Source organism: Pleurodeles waltl, chromosome 3_2 (genome assembly GCF_031143425.1).
Source record: "Pleurodeles waltl isolate 20211129_DDA chromosome 3_2, aPleWal1.hap1.20221129, whole genome shotgun sequence".
Taxonomy (NCBI): domain Eukaryota; kingdom Metazoa; phylum Chordata; class Amphibia; order Caudata; family Salamandridae; genus Pleurodeles; species Pleurodeles waltl.
Window position 1 is genome coordinate 47,359,554 of NC_090441.1, and position 21,794 is coordinate 47,381,347.

Below are 21,794 nucleotides of genomic sequence, written 5' to 3' on the forward strand. Positions count from 1 at the left end.
AAAGTGCTCGTGACCTACCCCGAATCGTAGGTAACGTCTGTGGGCAAACAGGTTGGAAATCTGAAAATAAGCGTCCTGCAAGTCCAACTCTACCATCCAGTCTCCTGGGTCCAAGGCAGACAGGACCTGAGGTGGGTGAGCACTTTGAATTTCTCCTTCTTGCGGAAGAGACTGAGGTGTCGAAGGTCTAGGATAGGACTTAAGCCCTTGTCTTTTTTGGGCACCAGAAAGTAGCAGGAATAACAACCATGACTTACTTCTGGCGCAAGGGACCCCCTCTATGGCTCCCATGGCCAAGAGAGCGCAACTTCCTGGCGGAGAATTGCCAAATGATCCTCCAGATTATGGCTGAGTGATGGAGGCATGGCTGATTCAAAAGAGTCGAAGTTGTCAAAAAACAACCAGGATAGCTCTCTCTGGATCAGCACGTGGCGCGGAAAGAAAAGATCTGACGTCACTACGCTGAGGCGGCGTCTATGTACTACTCCCGACGTCATCACAGCGACTACAACGGCAACAACACCCGCGGAGTCGACCGACGCGCAAGGGTATTGCTGGAAGAAAAAATCTCCAGATCCAGTCTGACACCTGGAGGAAAATTCTAAGGTAATGAATCTGCAACTAGAAGTCTCTATCACATAACTTCAAAGAAGGGGCCCAAGCAGTCTAGTTGAGAAAAGGTTCCATATTTTGGGGCCTTGTTGGAGAAGGAGTGTGTTGGGGTAGGTCTTTCCTTGCACTTTGGAATGTTGAGGCAGAGATGTCTTACCTCTGATGTCCTTGTATCCTCCACATATGTTCAATTTGCCTGCGGAGTATGTTAGGTGGTCCGTGTGCAGAGCGTTATCTTGTATGTGCTTCTTGCTTCTAATGGCAGATATTTCAGTGGTGTTAGGAGTGGGAAAATGTGGTCGAATTGTGTTTTTCTGGAAATAAGCCAAGCTGCATAGTGCAGCCCTGATTTTAGTGGAGCAAGCTGAGACTTGGGTAGGCCTGTCTACAATGTGTTACTGTACTGAAATCTTAAATTGACAGTGAGGGGGTGATACTAACCCCGGCGGTCTTAGACCGCCGGGGCCAGGGTCGGCGGGAGCACCGCCGACAGACCGGCGGTGCCCCGCAGGGCATTCTGACCGCGGCGCTTTGGCCGCGGTCAGTGCAGGAAAACCGGCGGTCTCCCGCCGGTTTTCCGCTGCCCCTTGGAATCCTCCAAGGCGGCGCAGCTTGCTGCGCCGCCGAGGGGATTCCGACCCCCCCTACCGCCATCCAGTTCCCGGCGGTCCGCCCGCTGGGAACCGGATGGCGGTAGGGGGGGTCGCGGGGCCCCTGGGGGCCCCTGCAGTGCCCATGCCACTGGCATGGGCACTGCAGGGGACCCCGTAAGAGGGCCCCTAAATGTATTTCACTGTCTGCTGCGCAGACAGTGAAATACGCGACGGGTGCAACTGCACCCGTCGCACAGCTTCCACTCCGCCGGCTCGATTCCGAGCCGGCTTCATCGTGGAAGCCTCTTTCCCGCTGGGCTGGCGGGCGGCCTGAAGGCGGCCGCCCGCCAGCCCAGCGTGAATGTCAGAATTACCGCCGCGGTCTTTCGACGCGGAACGGTAACCTGACGGCGGGACTTTGGCGGGCGGCCTCCGCCGCCCGCCAAGGTCAGGATGAGGGCCCGAGTGTGTAAATCGTCTTCAAATTTGATTTGCAAATAAATATCTCTAATTTCGTACAGGGTAGTTAGTGCTCCTTGCTGTTATCTTACCGCTTTGCTGTTGGCCACTATATAAAATATTGCACCTCACTTTATCTGCCTTTTAGCTTGGTTTTAAGCTGCTATAAAAGTCATTTGTCACTGGTTCTGTAAATTCCTTTTAGGTTTTGGACCCCTATACCTTTCATTCAATCTTTCTTTTTCTATTTTCATTACTACACCTTCTAGCTTCAGCTTTTCTGGATCTATTGATCGGTAGTCTAGACACCATTTTTTCGTTTGTTCAGCAGCCTAATTAAATGCGGCTGCGGTTTTAACAGATGACAATTTCAGCTGCAGTGACAGACTGTGTTATTCATTTTAAAGTGTTTATCTGTCTTGGATTATAAACTGCTTTTTGTATTTTAAGGAACTTCTCTCAGCGCTTAATTGTTAGTTTTGCCATTTCAGCACTTATTAAAATGTTGAATCCTACTCTGCTTACTTTTTAAATCGGATTAAATTACTTGTATTAAAATCAACCTATTAAAATCAATTGTCGTTTATTTTCAAAATACCTTTAGCTTCATACCCCTAAACATCTGCTCAGTTTGTTTTCCTATTTCCACTCCTGTGTCACTTATTTAGCCTTCTGTAGATCTAGCAGTTAGCAGTCTAGACACAAGCTATTCTTATTTTAGCAGCCTACTCATAATTGTCATGGACACACGCAACGGTCATACCCACGGCGTGCTAAAGACACACCAAAGGCAAGCCAATCTGCCCTTATGAATCATGCAATTTACCAAGCTACAAGAAGCTCTTCACCTGATCTACCAACCTGTTACCTAGAAAAGGTCTTGCTAAAATACTCAGCTAGAGCCACCCAACATGTGATGCTTTCATTCTCTACATGCTGGCTAATGGAAACTTTTTAAAATTCAACATGGACCATAATACTACCACCCTTCTAAAAAACAAAGCAATCAGACCTAAACCACAACCATGTACACAGTCTTTTTGAGAATTACCACCTAGACATGCTGTTTCTAATGGAAACAAAGTTGTGACCTGATTCAGAACCACTTTTTTAAATTAAATAAGTCCCTACCAATTTTAAAATCAAACACAAACATTTTGAAAAAAGACACAGAGATCAGAGATGAAGTAATATCCTCCAATCCCACTTCTGACTGTTTAGCTTGTAAATCATAATTTATTACCCTCCACATGCCTCAATATTTAACCTTCCTCTACAGGCTGAACAAACTCAAACTTACTTCCTACATAGGAATAATGTTACCTTGTGAGAAGACTTAGATCTGTGGTTGGACAATCTCTTGGAAGGGCAATGTAACATTTCAAAGACTACTTTGAAATATTTATCCTGCAGCCTTTATTCAAATAACCCACCCACTGCAGGGGACAGTTTTTGGATCCCAATTTCTCAGATTTTCATGGAGTTGTGAGGCTACTCCGCTGATATGGACTGATCATTTACCCATATCCTTTTACATAATCCTCCCTGCCTTTTTAAATTCACCAAGCATAGGGTATTTTTTATTAACATGAGGCTGGAAACACAGCCCTTCCAAATTAATTATTATCATAAATATAATCCATAACTTCATATAAATAATCAGGGACAGACATAGTATGATCCCAGTGCCAATGTAACCACTCTCAATCAATCTCTACAAGAGGTATGAGACAGTGCTATTCATTAACAGAAGAATCAATTCCCCAGTAAAAATAATCTATAGTTTGCTGTAGACCTGACTATGTCTAAGCCATAAATACAATAACTTGACTGGCAATGACGGAAAATATATTATTCAGACCTCAGCATTTTTTATTTATTAAAGGCAAAGACATACAGGGGCCAGATCCAAGATGCAAAGAGTACTGTAAAGAATAGCAAAAGGAAACAGTCTATAATTTATATTGATGCCCCTGAGAAAATGTTGAAAACTGCAGCAGAGACAAATGCAGCAGCTCATTTAATAGTTAGTGTGCCTAGGTCAGCTCATCTTGCCCCTATTTTAATGCAGTTGCATTGGTTACCTGTAAGGCACAGGGTCATCTTTAAGACAATGGTCACATTCTACCTATTGAAGCTCCCCTGATTTCAGTGTCTCTAAATTTACTTGCCACAAATTCTCAATACCATTAAGGTCTACTTGGATGCTTCTGTTTTTATCCCCAGAGCTACATGGTTCACCTTTGGGGACAGGTGATTTTCTATTGCTGCTCTCTTCCACTGACAGTAAATCTTCTTTGCCCCATTTTACGAAAATATTAAAAAACATCTATTTACACTGTGAAAGCTTTTTTACGACATCAATGTAGTGATGAAAGGTATAACTGCATCTGAATGCAAGTCATATTGTGTTTAAGGTGAATATAACAGGAGTTTCCCTAAGAGACTTGGTGATATGCAATAAAACAACCATGTCTTTGAAAGCTTCTTGGTTAATATATTTAGGGTTTGGGTGTTTTTTGATTTAGGATGGTTGGCTGGACTTGGATTAGAGATCATTGTAAATGGAAGTAGGTGATCTGACCTGGAAAATATTTAAGGATTTGTATAATATTTTGTTCCGAAAGGATGAGATCAGTGATGTGATTCCTGATGTATGTGTGATTCAGAGCTTGGTTAGGTTGTCAGAAATTATTTCAATTGATCGGCAACACTGCACTTTTTAATTCAAGTTAATGCTAAAATCTCCGTTAAGAGACTGCTTTCTGACGAGAGGATCAGATCATAAGCTCAATACGCTTCCCTTATGGTATGTCCTTACCTGGACATCAATATATAACGCTCAAGCTAGTGTGCAATGCCTTTGAAAGAAAAATAGTGACTTCTGATAAAGCAGCAGAACGAGATCTCCTTCCATATATGTACAACAGACTACCTTGTCGTATCAGGTCGGTTCTTGCATAGAATGCAACAGACTGGAGGGAGTAGGGAGTCAATTATGGGTTTGGATGAAGAGTTGAGTTACGTGTCTGTGATCTTAGGGGCAGAGGATCTGCAATCCATGAGATTGCACTTGATGTGCTTGTACTCAGTTATTAAGAGTGGATCTCCAATAGTATTGAGGATGGCAAGGTTGTTGTGACCGATGTTGCTGCTGTTTACTTTGGGTTTCCTAGATCTTTCCAATAGTGTAATGTGGAATTATTTATGGTGTATGGATTTTGATGTTTAGGGAACCAGTCCAGTGTAAAACAGATGCTGTTGACTGGCATGGGGGATAGTCTCAGGCTTGTCATGATACGGCCCCTTTATAGGATTACCTGGTGAGGTACCAGGACGGAGAGGAAAAAGTCTTTCTGATCTGTTAAACAGTAAGTGAGGTCTCTGTTTGGAGATCAGAATTTGTTTGTAAGAGGCTCTATGAGATGCTGATTTGAGAAACAGACTGGTGCAAATTAAGATGTTTATTCAACTTATCTGTAGCCCGTAGGTCAATATGGATTTGATTAGCTGTTCAATCATTTCCTCTTGGTTATTTAGAGAGGAAAGAAAAGTTGTGAGTATGCACATTTTAATGTAATTTGACAGAATCATAATTTTACCATTATCATAAAGGGCTGTATTTATTTCTATAGGATGTAGTAGTATTTTTATGACTTTGACAAAAGTTACAGAAAGTGGCCAACCAAATATTCACTTCGTTGGAAAAGAACAACAGCCAATATTTATAGCACAAGAGCATTATGCTGTGATACTTGTCTGCAATGAAAGTCTCAGGGTGCGCAGTTATCATGTGATGTATGAGGCATTCATTGTAAGTTCTAGTGAACATACAATCTCTGAGGTACTGTTTCCAGATTCAATCATCTTGATGGAGTATTTTGATCTGGTTTTTGATTTCATGGACATATTTTTGGAGTTGAGAACTATTGGATAATTAGGTGAGAATGGGGTGACCAGCAGGTACAATGTACTTTGATGCAAGAGGAGAGGCAGTAGCTGCAATGCTGGATATTTGGGATGTCAATAGGGCCTTACAAATTAAGTGGATTTGGCCATGTTGTTAAAAATTAGTTTGTCAATATTAGTTACAAATTAATTTCTCGAGATATTGCTGAAGCTACCTAATGTAAAACAGAAAAGGTGGCATGCACTTACCAGCTTGAAGACAAAAAGATGGGAAAGCTTGGAACTAGCAAGCATGACAAGCAGACACAGAACAAGGAATAGCCTTATCAGTGCTGATCACTTACCAATTGTGCAGCCATATGGACAGACACTTTATATGTGCACCGTGTTGCTCACAGGTCTCCTTTCCCTCGGCCAAGCTGAGTAAGTGGGTGGCCAAAGGTCACAGGAGGACCAGCTAGTTCAAAGTCCTATCTGATACAACCAGACACTTGCGCATAGTTGTAAACAACAAAACTGAACATCAAAGAATGACACCTTGCAGCAATCTGAGAAATACTCAGAAGGACAAAGTCAACAAAGAAAGTTTAAAAAGACAGGCTGGTCTTTGATGCTTTCCTAGATCCTGGAACTTCTGCTCCTCTCTGACATAGTATGAATGCACGTATAAATGAATGTGGCAATTGTATTGCGATAATCTAGCCAAGCAGGCAGTGGACCACTGTACAGGGTCAAAGGCAAGCCTAGAGTCAGATAGTGATTGGGGAGGTAGCTGGTTATTGGATTGTTACTGCATTGTGATGTACTGTTCTGTAAAGAGGTAAGTCTTCAACTCGCTCCTAAATTGGAGCAGCATTGGGGTGGTATTTATTGATATAGGAATTGTGTTCTTGATCCTTAGTGCCTAGATGGAAAAGGCCTGCTGCTTTGTATTTTTCTGTTTTAAACTTCTTTGTCTCCTGTCTGATGGTGGCTAAACTATGTAAAAAAGAAAGTCTGTCTTTCTCCAGGGTTACTTGTGTTACTTAAAAAGTCACTCATTTGTCACTCATAGCCATGTGCTGTCTCAGTCTACCACAACCTTCATTTATGGAGAATGCTGTAAGTCACACTCCTTTTCACTGTGGTCTCTGTGCTATTGTGGAACTGATATCGGGCCGCTGACATCACTAGCAGTATATCATGCATAGTTTCTTTTAAGGGGCATTTATTAGCTAGCCAAAGTGCATCTGAAAAAGATCCACAGATAATTAGTGTTGAAGTAATTAAGCACTATTGAACATAGTTCACTAAAGATGTACTGCAAAATGATTTTGAAGAGGATTGCTTGTAAATTCAGAAAATGAGAATCCAAGGCAAATTTTCTACTCTGCCATAAAGTGAAGAACGAAACAAGGGTAAAGATAAATAACAACTGTTGAGTTTTCATTTCCTCCTTGCCATGGACAATGGCAAAAAGCTTTCAGTTCTGTAGATGTCAATGAGTAACTCCACCAACTTTCATTCAAATTACACACCTCCTTGTTATATGATATAACAGAAATCATGCAAACTGAAATTTACTATTTCTATGGAGAACCATCCCTGATGGAGACCACACTGCTTCACATTATGTTTAGATTACATTAAAAGGGCAGCATCCCTGGACTGGTGGACAAATACCAATGTTTCGAGCAACGTCTTTAATTTTAGTAAATGAGATTTAGTACGTAATGTCACAGGTCGAACGTTCATGTAAAGCTGCAAATGTATCTGCAGGGGAATGCCATACATTACCCTGGTTGTAGAGATCAATGAAGTCCAAGCTGCATTTCACCAAGGCCCTCATGCGATTGAGGATGTCCGCTTTTACCACACCGTGTGGCTGAGGTCCCACTTCCAACACTATTCATGAAACAGAACACAAACAGTAAGAGATGTTGTAAGAAAAACAACTGCAGAAATTGTTCAGCATTCATTCACCACCACCCCAACTCCCCGCTCTTACGCATTTTCACCATGTTTCAAGGAACAAGCAGCAGCTGTTAATGCTAGCACTCCTATCGTAAACAGACTAATAGCAAAAACTAAGGTTGTGACTCTTCAGAAGTAGCTATCTCAGCTCAAAGAAGCCCTCCCGCAAAGAAATCCAAAAGGCATGAGAGGAAAATGTTAATTATCTTGTAAGCATCTGTTGTAGTGTGTAGTGCTATAGATTCACGTGCTCTGAAATCTCCTACCATCAAGGCTGGGGTGGAACATTACAACCTGCTTTTCTTTGAAGAGATTTTAAGACAATATGGGGTGCTATGCCTCCTCCCTTACACCATAATTTGCATTCACAGCAACTCAATCCTAGATAGTTTTCCACTCAGTGGGTGAGAGGTGATGTTCCATGTGCTGTAAGTTGTTAAAGAAGTAAAGTGTGAGAAGGGTAAACATGCGTTTTCACTGCCAGTTTCTGGGGTGGAGGGTGGGCACATGTGATTCAGCAACACCAAACGCTACGAAAAATGCTTACACAGTAAGTAACATTTTCCATTTATAACATATGTTGTTGTAGATACACATGCTCTGCCTCAATTGTAAAGCAGGTTCCTCCTAAGCAGTGGCTATCCAGCAGATGATGCGGATGTTTGGAACAATGTGCACAAAACACTTTGGGCAACCATAGCGTGTAATGTGATAGTATAGCCACACAGTAGGGCCTTGTGAAGGTGTGCGGCATTAACCAAGTAGCTTCCTCACAGATGTCTACTAATGGAATGTTACTTAAGAAATACATTTCAATGTTTAGCTTTGCCAGCAAGTTTGTATACATTTGACAATCCACCGTGCAATGCTGGCCTTGGTAATGGGGTAACCTTTGTGAGATTTAGCAAGAGCTACAATAGTTGGTTAGTTTTACAGAAGAAGATAGTTCAGCCAACAGCGCACATAAGCATCTGCTTGAAATCCAAAGTATGTAATGCCCTTTCCAGTACCAAATCGGTTTGTGGGAAGAAAATAGGCAGCTCAATAGTCTGATTGAGGTGGGAAGGTGAAACTAGCTTGGGCAGAACTTTGGATTAGTTCTAACAACCACCTGTTCTTGTGCACGTGAATGAATGGCTCTTTAAAATTGAGTGCTTTTAATTTGCTGACACATCTGACCGAAGTTATGGCTACTAAGAAAGCTACCTTCTACAATAGAAAGGTAGATTACAAGGGTGAAAGTGTTCGAATGATGGACCCATAAACCTTCTGTAGGTGTAACATTTAGCAGATTATGGGCCTGATTTAGACTTTGGTGAATAGGGCACTCTGTCGCAATGGAAATGGAGTATCCTCTCTGCCAAAGTGAGGTTCCACCTGCCTCATTTACAGTCAGGCAGAACTTGAGTATGTAGACAGCTAAGACTACTCCGTGTCAGCTGCCTTTATACACCTCTCACAGACTGAAAGTTAAGGGCTGTTGGAGTCTGGCCATATGTTAGCCTGCTCTACTTATAGTGGGCAAAGTCATGGCCAGTTTCCACTATCCGTCAACGCCAGGTAAAACCTGCAGTGACAAACAGTGGAAACCAAAAAAATTATGACTACACCATGGGAGGAATCTCAACACACTTTGTTGGAGTTCTCTGCTCCTAAGCATTCTCCCACTGCTGGATAAAGCCTCCTGGAGGTGGCAGCTAGAGGATGGCTGCTTCTCTCTCTCCTGCTCTGGGCTCAACATCCGATGCCCACGGGAGTGCAGCTGTGCTTCAGTGTGGGGAAGTTTAGTGGCATGACATTTTGTCACCTGGCTCAGCTGTGCTGGAGTTTCACCACTAGGAAGCTTTTTCGTTTGACGCACTGCTGGTTTCGATGCCGAGGATGCTCCATTCTGGTCTATATGGGGAGAAACACAGCCAGGGAACTGACTGCTTGTAAACTGAGAGACAATATTCATAAAGGTAATGTTGATTAAACCACCAACACCACGAGTAAGCAACTATGTTCAGATGAGGACATAGCTCAAAGCTTTCACCAGTGTTACAGTGACCTCAACTCTGCCAATTCACTACCCAAGGTGAGCGAACAATCCTACTTAGCTTCCATCCCCAATCCAAACACCAGTCCTAACTGAGCAGCAGGTTAGAACAGCTAAAATGCAAGTTAATAAAGGCACTGGCCCAGATGGTTGAACGTCCCACTTTTACAAGACCTTCTGCCCTTTCATTGCACCAGTTTTAATCAGTCTGTATTACAACTTTGCTTCCACTAGTTCCTTGACTGACACAATTAATCTGATCCCCAAGCCAAGTAAGATTCCACAAAGTAAACATCCTACAGGCCCACATCTTTTCTGAATATAGATACCAAAGTATTTACAGTGATACTGGCACGTCAGCTTAGTCCATACATGTACTGGTTGGGAGACCCAGATCAAACTGGTTTCAATCTAGCAAGAGTCTGCAGTGACAACAATATGCTAATACAGTGCATCCTTTATAATGTCACTTGCACTAGGAATAAATCTCCCCTACTTTCAATAGACGCCATGAAGGTGTTTGACCATGTCCACTGGCCCTTTTTTAAAGGGAATATTCGCTATGCTAGGCCTCGCCCAAAATTCTAAAAGTGGGTGCTCTGCAGCTACTCCCACTCTACTGCTAGAGTCAGTGAATGGAGTAACATCAGAACCGTTTGAAGTGTGGAAGGGCAGGTTTCTCCACAGTCTCCACTCCTCTTTGCCTGTTACATAGAGTCACAGGCCAAAGTCATTAAATTCAGTTCCCTAATCACAGGGATAAAAATTGGCACCCATGAACACAAACTCAGTGCTGACAATGTATTAGAGGCAATGTCAATGCCTCAGTACTATTCCTGTCCTGCTGAGCAACCCTGAAGTATTTAGCCAGGTGTCCGGCTTCAAAATAAATACCCAGAAAGCACAGGTACCGAGCCTCACCACCCCATAAGCCACTCAGGGTTTTTTCTGCAGACACTCTTTCCATTCACATGAGCCAAATACCAAGAGCAGTAACTAGAAGTTAAGATCTGCTCTACTACCGATTGGACGCCTACCCAAAGCTATTCTAAATTACTAATAGCCACAAAAAGGGGCTTGCAGTCGTGGCCACTGGGCAGACTGTCCTGGTTGGGCATGTTGGTAGCGATTAAAATAACACTTCTGCCTAAAATCCTGTAAGTGATGCAAACTGTAACATTGCAACCTCTCCCACAGATGACAAACTCCAGAAATGAGTGAAGAATTTCATATGAGAGGGTAAAAAGCCATGAATAACAAAGAGGCTCGCCTGCCTACCTCCCAATAGAGGAGAGAGGCTTGGTATGTCTAACCTCATGTACTACTACCTAGCAGGCCAAATCAGTTATACTGTGAAATGGAACAGGACTCTCTCGCAGAAACAATGGTGCCTCACAGATCAACATACAGGGGGCAGACACATCTGAGCTGTCTCTTTGCTGGGCAAAAAATGCTGACCATGACATTCATTCCTTTCCCGTATACAGTGCAACACAAGACGCCTCTCAACCATGTCCTCCCCACTGGCTCCCATAATAGGCAGCTTGGACTTCTCCACTGCCTTCGCAGGAAATACCTACTCAAGAGTAGCAGAAAGCGAACTGCAAGAATGCAGGAGTTCTACAATGCTGAATGAATCCAACATTTCAAACAACTAAAGGCTGACTTTGTAATCCCTGAGAAGGAGAGAGACTGAGATACTTATAAATTAAACCCTAGGTAACCCAACCTTCCATTAAGCCTCCCACCAGAATACAACATACAACCTTTGAAAAATGGGTTATTATGAACAAAAACAATAAGCACATGCTATGTGACATTTATACATTGCTCAGGTCCATAATGCACACCAGGAAATCCCCAGCACAAAATAGGAGGGAGGCAGAATTGCAGCGCATCCTCTCAGAGCAAGATTTGGCCAGCATATTTTACAGATCCTGCACTTCTGCAATCAATGCTGCTGTCAAAGAAGAAATGTTAAAAACTACACTGTACTATACCCCATCTGCATCCCTCAGTGTAACCACAGAAAATTGTCCCCTTACTGGTGAAACTGAAGGGGGACGGCACCCTGACTTACCTGCTGTGGCGCTGCCGCAAACTAAAACAATACTGGCAGGAAGATCTAACTAATGTTAACTCGATCTTCACTACAGACATACTCATGTTCCCTGCACACATCCTTGGAGGCCTCCCCAACAAACATACCCCTGCGATCCAGGAAATATTGGGCAATAACACTTGCTCTGTGCGTCAGTAAGCAACCATTGGGGAACAGAAACTGCCCCAAAATACACTGCTTGGCTACAAAGACAGTGAGCCATCTTGTGCATGGAATAACTCATCACCTCCCTAGAGTGCAAAGAGACACAATTTGAGAAGACATGGGGCTCCTGTATCACATTTGTGGCCCAGGAATTTAGAGAGCTCGGCTGTCCCAAACACCATAAGGGTAGAGAGGTTCAGGCCACAGAAAAGCCAGTGTTTCTCCAGGCCTATCTTACATGACGTCAAGTCGGCCAGAAGATTATTGTCCAAAGAAGGGCTACCCATGAATGAATTTACAGAAAATACCCTGAAGACTTCAGAAAGAACAAACCAGATTCTAGGAGCGGTAAACTTACCACTGGAATTGTGAAAATATGAAGTTTACTTTCCCAAAAAGTGAAGAATTTGCCAAAGGTTCGTTAACCTGTGAGATAGCAGTGCTTGAGAAAGTCTGGCATCTTTTTATTAGACTATCTCTGGATTCTAGTCACGCCTCCAGTTACGGGGCAAAGAACACCCAGACACGTTCTTTCCGGTAATTCCTACAGAAGCATTGTCACCTTGTTTTTTTCTGCAAGTTCATACACTACACCAAGGATTACAGAACTTGTGTGAAAGATAGGTGGGAAAAATAAAACTTTTCCTTGGAAGGTGAGTAAACATGCCTGAGACAAAGTCTACATTCACCTGGCCCCTCTTCCATTCTGCCGGAAGCCCGTACTCAAAATGGACAGGACTTTGGGCTATAGGTCATTATTTCCCTTCTGCCTCATAGGGTTCCCCTTAGCCCTGAGATGCAGTGTGGCAGTGGGGAAAGACATCCACCAGGGCATGTCAGCTGCAAGCACACCACTTCAAAAATGTGCTAAGATATGCTGAAGCTCAAGGCAAAATAAAGTCACCTTAAGTGAGCTGGAGCAGGGGTGCAAGAGGTGATGGCTTGGAGGGAGATCAGGACAAAACTTTATAATGAAGGCTTATCTGTTTATGTGTAGCACTGGCCATGTGTGAAAAGACAGTCAAATGAAGCGAAACCTTTTTCTTCCAAACTTTCTGTTTTCCTTTTGTTGAGCAGATCTAGACTTACAAAAGTCTGTCCAAAAGATAGGTCCTTACAAGTCAAAGTTAGTTATCTTCCCACTGAGATCCGGGAGTCATTAAAAGGAAGATCCTATGTTTGAACTTTAATATCCCACAATAATAAAAAAGTGTTCTCTTTCTAAGGTGTCAATTTGCTCACTGCGAATGAATGTTTGCTACTGAACTGATGTTTACCATGTTTTACTTCTACATTGATAATTATGCTATTCACAATGTACCACTTGACTGCATTTTTACAAAAATATCCTGGAGGGGTTCTTGTCCTCTAGGCTCTCCAACTGAAAGGGGTTTTGCTTATCTGATGTACTCGCACATTCAGTAATCCAATCATTTTTCAAAAACCCTGTAATAGTAATGAATTGTCACTACTGATCTGAAACCATGACTTTAAACTTGTTCCACTACGATTAATCACTCCTGAGACCGTGCAAGGCAGGAAAGATTTTCTTACCAACTGCATGTTTCCCAAGAGTCATCAAAGAACAGGGTTCTCTCGTCATTTCGCGTGCAATGATGACATGGCAGGGACTTGAGCTGTCCACACTGTGAATCTGCAGAGGGGTTAAGAAGAGATGGCCGAAACAGAATATTATGTTTATGAAGAGCTGAATGTCACCCAAAAGGACAGTGATGGGCACATGAATGGCTAGTTTCATCTAAGGGATATTTATATGCCCCAGTGACTGCGGTATGTCTTGTAAATAATTAGCTGGTACATATTGTTTCATACACAATATCCGTCTTGGGCGAAATTAAAATTACACCATCAAAATACCCAAATTTTGCTGTTAGAAATGGGGTCTCTGGTTGGCAGTGAGTTTGCACTCTGTGCAAGCAGGGACCCTCACTCTATTCAGGGCAATAGAAATAAACACTTAAGATAACCCCTGCTCACCCCCTTGGTAGCTTGGCACAAGCAGTCAGGCTTATCTCAAAGACAATGTGTAAAGTATTTGTACCAAAACACACAGTAATACAGTAAAAACACTACAAAATAGAGACCACAGCAGTTTAGATAAATAGGCAATATTTATCTAAATCAAACAACACCAAAACAACAAAAATCCAACATACACAAGTCAAGATATGATTTTTTTAAATAATAAGAGTCGTACTCCATAGAAACAATGGAAACATGGTTGTTACACAAAGTAACTGGTTTGCGCCAAAAATAAAACCGCATGGGCGAGCGAGGGTCGAAAAGTCAGCAATGCATTAATTTCTCACTCGCAAGCAAGACCATGCATCATTTCTTCTCCGGTCGGGTAGGCGCTGGATCGTTTTTCTCTCCCGCAAGGGAGCGTTGCGTCGATCTCCAGACTGGCATCTCGGATCAGAGCAGGCTTGCATTGATTTTTGACGCCCAATGATGATGCGTGAGAAATCCGGCCGCACAGTGTTGGAAAACCGCGTGGGGTTAGCATAGTTATCAGCAGCTGCAAGCAGGTGTTGCGCCATTTCTACAGCCGCAATGCGTCTATCTTCCAGCTGCGATGGAGATGGAGTGTTGATTTTAGCCGCTAAGCGGGTGGCATGTCGGTTTTCAGCCACGTAGTAGGTGGTGCTTCAAAATTTTCCCCACAGCGTGCTGTACATGGATTTCAGTGCTTGTTCTGCCAACTTCGCCTCTCAAGGGCCCATGGACTGGATAGGGCACCACTTAGCAGGGCAGGAGTCTCAGCAGAGAGTACAGGGGCGGGCAGAGGTCACGGGACTTCAAAACAGGAGGCAAGCTCAATCCAAGACCTTGGAGATTCTTCACAAGCAGGTATATACAAAAAAGTCCAAACTTTGTCCTCTTTCAGGAAGAAGCAGCAACTGCAGGCCAACCCAGCAAAGCACAGTCACAAGCAAAAGGGCAGTACTCCTCCTCGGGCTCTTCAGCTCTTCTTCTTGGCAGAGGTCTTCTTGAATCCAGAAGTAATCTAAAAATCTGAGGCTTTGGGTCCACTGCTTCTACCCCTTTCTGCCTTTGAAGTAGGCAAACTTCAAAGGAAAGTCTCTGTTGTTCACAAGATCCTGCCTTGCCCAGACCTGGCTGCAGACTAACACCAGGGGGTTGGAGACTGCACGGTGTGAGGTCAGGCACAGCCCATTCAGGTGTAAGCGACCACTCCCCCTCCCTCCACTCTAGCCCAGATGGCCCATCAGGATATGCAGGCTTCACCCCAGCTCCCTGTGTATCACTATCTAGAGGGGATTCACAAACCGCCCAACTGTCAGTCTGGCCCAGATAGGGAATACACAAGCATGCAGAGTCACAGAATGGTTTAAGCAAGAAAATGCCTACTTTCTAAAAGTGGCATTTTCAAACTGACAATTTAAAAACCAACTTTACCAAAAGATGTATTTTTTAATTGTAAGTTCAGAGACACCAGACTCCATATTTCTATCTGCTCTCAAAGGGAAACTGTACTTAAAAGTTATATAAAGGCAGCCCCCATGTTAAACTATGAGAGGGATAGGCCTTGCAACAATGAAAACAGAATTTGGCAGTATGTCACTGTTAGGACATGTAAAACACATCAGCACATGTCCCACCTTTAACATACACTGCACCCTGCCCATGGGGCTACCTAGGGCCTACCTTAGGGGTGTCTTATATGTAAAAAAGGGAAGGTTTAGGACTGGCAAGTGGGCACACTTGCCAGGTTGAATTATTTAAAACTGCACACACAGACACTGCAGTGGCAGGTCTGAGTCATGTTTACAGGGCTACTCGTGTGGGTAGCACAACCAGTGCTGCAGGCCCACTGGTAGCATTTGATTTACAGGCCCTGGGCACCTCTAGTGCACTGTACTAGGGACTTGCTAGTAAATCAAATGTGGCAATCATGGAAAAGCCAATTACACATACAATTTACACAGGGACCATATGCACTTTAGCACTGGTTAGCAGTGGTAAAGTGCCCAGAGTCCTAAAGCCAACAAAAACTGTCAGAAAAAAATAGGAAGGAGGAGAAAAAAAGTTTGGGGATGACCCTGCAATAAGGGCCAAGTCCAACATTTGCATTACACAATATTCACAAAATCTCTTTAAGTTTCACATTATCCAATTTTGTGTAATTTGTGCTGGTGTGTCTAGTTCGCTCAGAAAATGGTTACCCAAAGAGGTTTTTAGACAACCAATGCACTTGTGGGAAAAATGTCCATTAAGTCACCTTTTTGCTTTGAAAACGTAGTTTTGTGAAGTTTTCATCACATTTTTCTTATATAGAGGTGAGGACTTTAGCTTACATACGTGTGTTTCTGATATCTCTTTGTGACAATAAATGATTGGGAGGTCTGTTACCTTGTTCATCAACATAACTTACGGTGGGGTCACCCATCGGTGACTATGTATCCTTTGAATGGCTTTGCACCACAGGATACAGGCCGGGTGCACACATACTTCCAAACAGAGAACATATTTTTACTACAGATTTTTCCAGTTTATAAACTCTAAGTTGGTGTTGTGCCAATTTGCTTGCTTCAATTTGTATTTTGTGTGGTTTACTAGACAAAGGGAAATATAAACATCGAAGTTTGCTGTCTCAAAAAACAGTAACTGACACAAAATGAAAAGGAGGAATTTAATGCACCACTTTAATCTACGGCTAAATAACATTACAGAACAAACTAATGCAGGCAAAAAATTTGCACCAATTGAGTCACTGGCCCTCTGGAGGCTGTTGTTTGTTAGCAAGTTTAGTTGTTGTTAACGGACTAGATCTTGACATTAGAGAAGCATGTTATGCTTAGTTGCGGAGGCGTAGGAATATGCCTGAGCTTTAGAATGACCGTGGTGTTGTTAATAAGTCGCTATTGTTAACCTTAATTCACTTCCTAGTTTATCTGCTGATGAAGGTGGGTTGATCTGTTGAGCAACAGATATTTCAGGGCTCGTTGGCCCTCCAACAGATTGGAAGAACTGGTTTATTCAGGCATGTGTCATCTGATCTTGATATAAGACTGAATTGGTACCAGCCCCTCCACCTTGTCAGCAATTTCAGGTAGCTAGCTACTCTCATGATTTCAGAAGAAGCCACCCTGCCTCTGTCCATGGATTTATTTATATTGGAAAATATATACCAGGCACCAGTTCTCCTTACAGAAAGAGGTCTGGAGATAATGAAACAGAGTCAAGACTAAATAAGCGCTACTCCCAGATTAACTGGAAATGTGTATACTGATCAACCAAAGGAGTGGAACTGGAAAATACAACAGGGTAAACTAATTCAGCTTGTGATGTTCCGTGAACCAGGTGAAAGGGGGACTTGGGAACAGCCGTCCACAAGGTCTCACCCCGGCTTAGTTTGGGGAATGGAGCACCCCAGGGCTGCACATTGTGCTTTTTGGGCTAGTTTTGGGCTATGTTGGGCTGTATAGTATATAGGTGGCCATTTTTAGGTACCAGCCACCGTTTTAGGATAAATGTTTCACTGGCTGGTAGCTGTAGGACCTGTTGTTCCTTAGGCAATTTAACGGTCATTGCAAGGCTTAAGCTTGCCTTATAAACTATCATTTAGTTCAATAGTGATAGCGGTGTAAAGAATAGTGTCACTCACCATGATGGCCTTGATAGGTGATGAGCGACTGGCATAGGCTGGTGCGCTGCTGCGCGAGGCCGGGCGATTCCATTTTTTAGTTAGGGGCAGAGGGGGCACAGGCTGCCCGAAGAGGAGGGCGTCCGTGGGGGCGGCAACAGCGGTGCAGGAGTGTGCACTACTGTGCCATCCTCATGCTCTTGGGAGGGAGGTAAATGTGCGAGGCCGCTCACGTACGCGTACAGCGGCCTCGGCGATGCAGGCAATGAGGCAGGGCAGGGGGCCACCGGGAGCGCTGGCCACTATGCGCTGGGCCTCTCTCGACCTAGTGAAGGAGTAGGTGAGCAACAGGAGGCTTTGGGGGCAGGGCCAAGTCATGGCTGTATGGCCAGGGTGGCTCCCGGCCAAAGAGAGCATCATTAAGGGCAAGCAGTGCCAATAGCTTACTGCTCGCCGGAATGGAACGTGTGCATAACAGGGAGGCAGGAGGGCCACCAGTAATATTAGGGACTTGGCCCCCAGAGGTAGAGTGATGGTAGGGGCATCGAGAAGGGTGGTCAGGGAAGGGGAGAAAACGCAAATATTTAATGAGGTGGAAGGGGAAGGCTACATGCAGGAAGGGATAAGTAGTGAGCAGGTAGAGGGGTTTACTATAGCAAGGGAACGGGTGGATACAGGTGCATGGGATAAGTACCTTCAATGTGATAAAGAGGAGGCAGAAGAGCAGGGAGGGGTGATCATATCTCGGAGGGAAAGATGCTTAGATAGGGTGTCTGGGGGAGCGAAGGAGCACCTGGCCATAAACATATTACAAATGCCCTAGACTAGGCATTCTGGCAGTGGAGTGAAAGGATACCTACGGGACTTTGAGTGAGTGATGAGGAAGAGGATAGGCGGAATCAGAGAACTGGAACTGACCTTGGCATGAGAACAGAGAAAAACAGTGGACGGGGGGGGTAAAGCAGTTTAAAGTTTATGCTAGAAGGAAAGTGGCACGGGCCATAATTGGGAGGGGGAGGTCGATGCGACAAGTAGGGTTATACACAGTGAGGGACTAAAGGAAGAGACACGCCCTGTACAGCGCAACTTGACAGCCAGTACACCAGATCTGACCCTTGTTTTTCAGACACTGTACTGCAACGACGACAGGGACTCTGGGGCGCCTGGTACGGACCCAAGAACCAGAGAGCAAGGGAAGGTGTGGCCCCATACGGCCAGCCTGACACCAGCAATGGACATCACTATTGCTGCCGCCCGAAGGCCTAGTACGAACTCGGCAGCGCACCGGGCCAGGGAGCATGGTACGGCTCCTAGCAAGGAACACCACGTTGGGCCCTGGCAGGGGTCCTGGGATAGGGAGGGCATGGTACGGTCCACCCCCATCAAGAGACTGGCAGAGCGGGAGGTGTGTTGTACCCAAGGCTGCGGTGGCAGGCGGCACATTCTGCCACAGTAACAACATATGAAAATGAGGGAGAAGAGCTAATTTTAGACTACAAGGAAGAAAGTTTGGAGGAGGGTGAATTGGTTGAGGTTGAAGGACAGGAAGGAGAGGAAAAAGAATGGTGGGCCCAGGGAGGACAAGGGATGGGGGAGATACTCTCATGGCTCTTCAGTTCCTATGTTACAGGATCGGCTGGTGACAGAGGCATCCACACAGGGGCGTATACAGAACAATGGAAGGAACCAGGTTGCAAAGAGGAGGGCTCCGGTACAGGCGCTGATTCTGATGCCAGGTAAAACCGGTGAGGAGGCCCAAAAAAGGGCAAGTTAGGGTGAACACGGCAGAGAGGCACAAGCGAAAATTTAGGTTGCACAGTGGGAAGTATGTGACAGACACGGGGGTAGACACAGAAGCACAAGAAAATCAAGAGACAGTAAACAAGGTTAAAGGGCAAGAAGACAAAATAGACGAAGGCCCGATGACGGGGGTGACTGGGGCGAAAGACAAAGAAGCGAAGGACACGTCACAAAGTAAATCAGACGAGAAGGTGATGGAGAGCAATGGAAGGCAGGAACAAAAGACTGACCTGGTAGCGCTGAAAGAAAACAAAGAGCTCAAGGTTAAAAAGCTGCCTGATATGGGGGCATCAAAGCCATTAGGGGCACATCTCATGCAGGCAGCAAAAGAAAACATTTGGAAGGGGAGTATGCTGAGATGTTGAAACTTCACCACAGGGAATTGAGGGCTAAAGAAGGATCAAAGGAGGAGGAATATGAATTGGCCAAGCGTCCAATGTTCCCCTTACGATCGAGAATGGACGGCGGCCTTTCTGACTTATGCAGGCGTATATTGTGAGAAACACCCAGGGAGGTGTGTAGCAATTTTTAACTGGTCACTATCAAGAAAGCTCAGATTAATTATGGGGGATATGCCTGGGCACAATATGATGACGAGTTTTGATCACAAATGGTGGTAGATCCTGACATACAATGGGGGAGGTTGACTCTGATTTGTGGCACAACACAATGGGTCCAGCTACGTTTGGCAAGACCATTTTCATGGCCAGCGGGTTGCCCATCGTAAATTGGCCCTTACAGGGGTGCCCTACTCGGGGAGGGGTGGGAAACACAGCCAATGGTCAGAATGGACAAGGGGGGCTGTTGGGTCTTTAATAAAGGTCACTACACAAGGGAATACTGAAAATGTTGGCACAAATGTTCTAAGTGCGCGGGTAGACATGCCTTGGTGTATTGCTACAGTGCCGGGGACAACCACTCACAGCGGCGGGAAACTGGGCACCCTCGGGCTTCCGGGGGAAGTCGTGGGGGGCAAGGGCCTGCGGGGAAAAAGCGCTTACACCCATTAAATTGGACAGACTGACAGACTGAGGGCCTGGCTAGCTTACTATGACATGACTGAGGACAGTAGGATTTTGGAGGAGGGGTTCACATGGAGTTTTCGTTTGGGATATAAGGGCCCAGAACAAGGAGGTGGGCTAACAATTTAAAATCGGTAGAACCCTTGAAGGAAGTTGTACAGGAAAAACTAATGAAGGAGGTCAAGGGAAGGACGGATGGTGGGCCCATTTGATGATTGGACCTTGCCAGACTTGATTGTCTCCCCCATAGATGGTACCTAAACGAGAAGGGGAAATTCCACCTGATTCAACACCTCTCCTGGCCCGAAGGGCAATTACTCAATGACTATCTTCCGTTGATGTGGCACTGACTATGGTGGAGAGTGTAGTGTAGGAAGGGGTGCCTTGATGGCAAAAAATTATATTGAGTCTGCCTTTCGAATCGTCCCAGTGCACCCAGAAGATTTTCAGTTGCTCAGGATACAATTTGACAGTCAGTGGTATGTGGATAAAACTCTTCCGATGGGATGCTCTATATCATGCGCTTTGTTTGGGAGTTTTAGCACACTCTTACAGTGGGCTATTATATGGACAATGGGACAGACATGGGTGACACACTATCTGGATTACTTTTTCTTTGTGGGGAAGACCGGGATGGCCGAATGCAAAGACATGTTGGCTAACTACCAAGAGATCATGGGGGATCTGGGATTCCCTTTAGCACCAGAGAAAACAGTAGGCCCCAGCACTGTGCTGTCCTTCCTGGGCATTGAGATTGATTAAGAGGCCATGGAAGCCTGTTTACAGATGGAGAAAAAATTGACAATGCAGTTGTTGTTAGACTCCATGTTGAGCAGGGACAAGGTGACGGTAAAAGAAGTTCAAGTACTACTAGGGCATCTCAATTTTGTGTGTCGGTGGTTAGAGCTGGCAGGACATTTTGTAGGAGGCTGGGGTTAGCATTGTCGGGCAAGCTTTGCCACATCACCATATCGATTGTCAGCAGGATTTAAGGAGGACTTACGAATGTGGGGGTCTTTTCAGAATCGTTCAATGGAATACCACTATTGTCTTAAACGAAGGACACCTGGGATGCGCAAGTGTACTCAGATGCCGCTGGGGGGACAAGTTTTGGGCTCTACTGGCAAGGTCAATGGCGTGCAGAAGAGTGAGGGAGGAGTATTGCTTTTCTAGAGTTCTTTACTTCCGTAGTGGTGGTGACATCGACTCGCACATAAGAGGGTGCTGTTTCATACTGACAACATGACAGTGGTACAAATAGTCAATAGACAATATGTCAGTAATCCGCAGGTATTGAAACTAATGAGAATTTTTGTATGGCACTGCTTGAAACGCAACATCACATTTAGGGCACTGCACATTGCAGGTGTGAAAAATGACACTGCGGATGCTTTGTCTCGTTCACAGTGGGAGAGGTTCTGTGGGTTGGACATGGCAACAGAGAAGGTTAGGAACATGATGCCCCTCGAGCTGTGGACGGCCGGAGACAGAGGATGCTACAACTAGTGCTAGA

General features: G+C 44.6%; 1 protein-coding gene across 1 annotated transcript in view; it reads right to left on the minus strand.

Annotated features, from left to right (window-relative positions):
* LOC138286450 (N-acyl-aromatic-L-amino acid amidohydrolase (carboxylate-forming)-like) overlaps positions 1 to 21,794 on the minus strand; it is a 71,183-nt gene that overhangs the window by 9,488 nt on the left and 39,901 nt on the right. Inside the window, exons 5-6 of the mRNA XM_069226722.1 lie at positions 13,385 to 13,484; positions 7,350 to 7,457 (exon numbers count right to left, since the gene is read on the minus strand). Of these exons, the coding sequence (XP_069082823.1) occupies positions 7,350 to 7,457; positions 13,385 to 13,484 (208 nt within the window). The remainder of the gene's footprint in view (positions 1 to 7,349; positions 7,458 to 13,384; positions 13,485 to 21,794) is intronic.